General features: G+C 50.5%; 1 protein-coding gene across 2 annotated transcripts; it reads left to right on the forward strand.

Annotated features, from left to right (window-relative positions):
* Nucleotides 1–248: 248 nt before the first annotated feature.
* PGAM5 (PGAM family member 5, mitochondrial serine/threonine protein phosphatase) lies at nt 249–4,681 on the forward strand (the record flags this gene model as incomplete). 2 transcript variants are annotated; one of them, XM_079543784.1, is made up of 6 exons in its annotated part: nt 249–512; nt 958–1,255; nt 1,663–1,788; nt 2,191–2,279; nt 2,566–2,699; nt 4,531–4,681. In XM_079543784.1, 6 exons carry the CDS (start codon nt 249–251, stop codon nt 4,679–4,681), a joined length of 1,062 nt encoding a protein of 353 aa, XP_079399910.1. The 2 variants fall into 2 exon arrangements, with proteins under 2 accessions (XP_079399910.1, XP_079399911.1); XM_079543785.1 differs by having other exon boundaries at nt 249–508; nt 1,077–1,255.
* Between the last annotated feature and the right edge of the window lie 611 nt (nt 4,682–5,292).

Raw genomic sequence — 5,292 nt, forward strand, 5'->3', positions numbered from 1 at the left:
ACCGTTAATGAACGTCTTTTCCTCCGACCTACGCAGGCCGTCTCCTCGGAGCCGTGCGGACCCAGCTGCTGTGCTGCGGACATGGGCTGCACGGGGCAGCTCCGACCGGCTCTGCACAGCGCTGACGGTGCTGCCGTGCCGCGCCGTGCCGGTGAATGTTGCCCCACTCGGCGCTCCGTCCGGGGCGGGGCGGCGCGGCGCGGGGCGGGCGGTGCGTGGGAGCGAGACACGCGGCCGCCGCCCGCGCCATGTCGTTCCGCCGCGCCCTGGCGTTGGCCGCCTGCGGGCTGGCCGGCGGCTCCGCGCTCTTCTCCGCCGTGGCCGTGAGCAAGCAGCCGGCCCGCGGGGACGCCGAGCCTCGCCCGGGGAGCTCCGCCGCCGCTCCTCCCGCTCCCGCCGCGCCGCAGGGCTTGCTGCTGCTGCCGCCCGCCGCCTCCTGCCCGCCGGGCCCGGGTTGGATCGAGCGGCCCGCGGGCGGCGGCGGCTTCTGGGACAGCAACTGGGACCGGTGCGTGCGGCGGCGCGGGGGGCGGCACGGGGCCGGGCGGAGGGAGCGGAAGCCAACCCGGGCGGGGATGGCGGCGGTCGCGGCGCCCTTCGGTCGGAGCGCCTCTTGGGTGCCGCGCGGCCGGACGGCGCCTGTTGCGTGGGGGCGGAGCGGGGCCGGGAGCCCCGAGGGCCGGGAGCTCCGCGCCGCCGGAACCCCGCCGACATCTTGCAGGCGCCCGGCGGAGCCGCGCCGCGCAGTGCGGCCCTGCGGCGCTGTGCGCTGTGGGTGGGCGCTGCGGGGGGCCGCGCCGTACCGGGGGGCTGCGAATGGGTTTAGCGGCGGCTGTGGCCACATTTATTGGATTTATCTCTCAGTTATAAGCCGTGATCTGCGGGATTCCTTTTTTTTAACGCGGGATTTCATTGATCGCTCCAGCTCGGTGCTTTCAATCCGTTTTGCGATAGAAGTGCTTAAACTGTCCATTTCAGTGCTTCGGGTGCGTGGAACTGCGGCAGGCTTCTTGGGTTTTGAAATTCCTGTCTCTGTGTTCCCTCCCACAAATGCTGTTCCGCACACACCGGTCCAGGCGCGAACCGCTGGCTCTCATCAACCTCAAAAAGAAGAACGAGGAGACGGGGGAGGAGGAGCTGAGCTCCCGCCTGGAGCACTGCAGGGCGAGGGCCACCCGCCACATCTTCCTCATCCGCCACTCGCAGTACAACCTGGACGGCCGCGCCGATAAGGACAGGACGCTGACCCCGCTGGGTATGTGGGTACAAGCTGGACGCTGTGCTCCTCGCTTCGGGCACGGAGATGGATGGATGAGAGCTGCTGGCCCGGCAGCGCAGCTCTCCTTCGGGTTTTGCTGCCAAAGCTTCTTCACGGATCCCTTGTAGCAGAAAGATGTTGCAAACGTGGTTTTCCCATTTTTGATCTTGCAAATCCAAACATTTAAACTTGCTTTACGGCATTCAGAAAGCACTGGCTTGTGAGAAAAACATAAAGGAAGTTTCCAGTTATTGTAAGGTTTTTGAGCAGGTTTTCCTGCTGGCCAATACAGTTTCCCTTGGCTGTGGCTTTTGTCTTAAACTGAGCTCCATAGCAGCCTTTGAGGTAGAGTTCCCATTAACCAATGGGTTGCATTTGTTAATTTGCTCATTTATTTCCTGAAGGTCGAGAGCAGGCTGAGCTGACGGGACACAGACTAGCAAGCTTGGGATTAAAGTTTAATCAGATCATCCACTCCTCCATGACCAGAGCAACTGAAACAACTGAAATTATAAGCAAATACCTCCCAGGTAAGTGACTTCTGTTAATTTCTCAGTATCTTCTGATCCTTCGGACCACTTCCAGTGGGATTCTGAGCTAGTCCTTGACTTACAGTGTAGTTGAGCTGTTAGTAATCAACCTCTAGACCTGTGTGAATGTCTGTAAAGAAGCTGACAGCCCTCCTGTGCTTGTTCCCAGTTTCTCTTTAAAACATCAAGGGGGAGCTGCCCCTCAGTGAGATGCTGGTACCTGTGTGTGCTGCTGTGTGGGCAGCTCTGCTGGTTGCTCTTCCTTTATGCATTTTGTAAAGCTAAGACTGCTGCAGGTCATCAGGAAAAAATAAGAAAAATGTGTTGGCTGCAGAGTTGTGGGCCTGTTTGCATGAACATGTGCCGTAACAACTCCCTTCTGAAAGGCATTTAATATTCTAGGTGTCAAAAAAATTAGTACTGATCTGCTGAGAGAGGGAGCACCTATAGAACCGGACCCTCCCGTCTCCCACTGGAAACCAGAAGCTGTGGTAACCTTTACACTTTGTTTCATGCGTTTTCATTTTTATATCTTTGAGTATACTTTATGTGGACAGTGGTAATAACTTGTGGTGAGCTGATGCTTTTCATCATAGACCTTAGATAAGTATGTGGTTCTTCCTCCTCGTTAAGTGTACAGAGCCCCTACAATAATTAAAAATCTCTCTGTGCTAATTGAACCTCAAAAGAGTGCATCTGTGTAGAGATCTTTAGAAGATGTAGCCAACATGCAAACCTGCTCTGAGCTGTGTTTAAATCTGAACTCTGTGCCATTAGCAGTATTATGAAGATGGAGCTCGAATTGAGGCTGCATTTCGAAACTTCATTCATCGAGCTGACGTAAAGCAGGAGGAGGACAGCTATGAGATCTTTGTCTGTCATGCCAACGTGATCCGCTATATTGTCTGCAGGTGTGTGTCGGACTGCATGCTCACCTGTGTTCTTTGAAGGTGGAGTTCTGCTCAGTCAGCATTGGTGTATTTGTTGCGCAGAGCTGGGAGGACTTTGTGTGCTGTGTTAGAGATGGCTGAAGGTGGGTGCTCACAGTAGGAGCAGCTGATCCTGCAGCTTTGTCACACGGTGAATTTGGAGATACAGGATTTGGAAATTAGAACACTTGCAAGTGAAAGTGGCAAAACTGGGGACACTTGATGCCCTTTTGTATGTCTGAGCAGTCTCTTTAGCACCACGTGCCTCTGCATCATAAAAACGGAAGATCATACCTGGAAAAGACAGCAGATAGAGCACCCACCTAGCTGCCTCTTTGGGGAGATGCAAATTTGATTCTTAGTTAATGAAAGGCTGATTGAGTTTTGGCAATTCCTTACTAGTTGTTTTTGCAGTACATACAGATGGTGTTAGTGTGTTCTTTGCAATAACATCGAGTGTAGGATTGGATGGGAGAGGGCATCTTCCAGCTAATGTCAGTGTGGCCTGTGAAGGAGAAAAAAGTTCTGCATCTTTGCCTGTCTCCATATCCAGTCAACCAAGTCTGTTTGAATCCTCTTTCTCAACAAAATGCTGTCTGTAAGATAATGTGTTTTGAGTGGGACAGATGCGATTAAGCTGATCAATAACTGCAACAATTTCAGTTAATTTTTTTTAGCTGAGCTAGTTGTGTGCCAGCCTGCCTGTTCTGCAGACTGCTTAGAGCTCTTTGAAATTGCTGTACTTAAAGTTATTGATCAGATACACAGAGTATTCTTTTCTGTGCCAAAAGGGGTTGCCTTTCTGCTCCCTAGGCTTCTGAAATACTTGCATGCTTTTTCTCATTGCTTTCTTCCATCTTCTTTTCACCGTACCCTCTGTATCTGCCATTTCAGACTATCTCATAGCAATTGAATGCAATCCACAGTGTTCCTTTTGAGTCCAGCTTGACTGTAGCTATTATCTGTTCTTTCAGGTTTTCTAAAAGACCACTGTAGACTCAAGACCAGGTTATTCCTTGGCACCAGATTGAAATGTTTGAGTCAACTTCATGTTTTCTTGAGCTGTTTACCTGCAATTGGTTAAACTCCTCCTGAGGCCGTTCAGTTAGGGATTTTAGAATAGCTGGAGACTGGGCAGATCTGTGAGATTGCATTTCTACAGGAAGCACAGTGCACTCATTCTTTTCACATCTGGGGAACAGTGTAACTGATGGGAAGTAGTTGTAGCCACTGGCTTCCATTAGCACACGCTGGTAACTAGAATGATTTAGACATCACTGTCTCTTCTCTGGTGGATTTCCTTACACTGTTTAGTCTTATCAGCAGAAGTAGTGCTGCTTGTGCCTTTGGTCTGCTGGAGAAGAGTCTCTACCTGCCCTGAACAGCAGTGCTTAGTGGTGCTGTGTTTGGCTCAATGACCAGCTGAACCTTTGGCATGCGCCATCCTATCTGTTCCTGGGTTGCTCAGAGCACTCCCAGCATCCAGACTACATTACACCTTCTACCTTCTGTCAATCTGAATTAATCCTGTCTACATTAATCGCATCCATCTGCTCGAATCTGCTTATGAAAGTACATTCTTGGCAGTGGTCCAGTTAGACCAAAGCTGCACTTCTGTATTAATTAATTGCAGGAAAAAAAAAATATCCTAGGCTCAGTAGGAGCATTTACATGCAAGCTGCAGAGCCACCAACAGCTTTTTTTTCCTATTTTGAACAGAAAGCGATGCTGTCAACACGTTAGTACAACAGTATTAGCAATATTTTGATATATAACAATATTTGTCTTTCTTTCTTGTTTCTTTTCATAACAGAGCACTGCAGTTTCCCCCTGAAGGCTGGCTGCGAATGTCTCTTAACAATGGCAGCATCACTCACTTGGTGATACGGCCAAATGGGAGAGTGGCCCTTCGAACGCTGGGTGACACAGGTTTCATGCCTCCAGATAAAATCACACGCACCTGAGGAGTGAAGGTGCTGGCTGCCTCTGGACTCTTTGCACTCATACACTCAGCTACAGTACCACTAGATTTTTATATGTTGTGATGCTGTCTTAAAAATGTCCTTCAGCCCCTTTGCCTCCTTCATGCGCACTCATATCTGCCTTCCAGTAAAGAAAAGAACTCTAGGCCTGAAGCTGTCCTGTCCTCAGGTATTCCCCAGAGCTCAAAGCTGAGCTGTGGAATACAAAAAGAGTGAATGTCTGTGTGCTCAGCAGCTGCAAGAGCACCGACTTTTTATTCCCCTGTGAATTCCTATAGCCAAAGCTTGCTCCTGTGGATATTTTCTTGTGCAGGAAAATAATTGCTATGGGAACTGTATGAACAGCCTTGTATTGCACACTGCAGCTGAAGATGTGCCAGCTTGTTTCAGCTGTTGCAGAGGAAGTGGCAAAATGAAGGTGTTCTGCTGTTGAAAGGAGAAAGCTGAGGAAGATGTCCATTTTTGTTGTGTCACTGTTCCACTCTGCCCTGAGAAGCTCATGTAAACTGTGCCTGAAGGTTGTAGGTATAAAGAGGGTAAGAAAACATTTGCCTCAGAGCTGTGGTGCTAGCATTAACTGCTGCTTATACTGA

This window comes from Tetrao urogallus, assembly GCF_951394365.1.
Source record: "Tetrao urogallus genome assembly, chromosome: 17".
NCBI lineage: Eukaryota > Metazoa > Chordata > Aves > Galliformes > Phasianidae > Tetrao > Tetrao urogallus.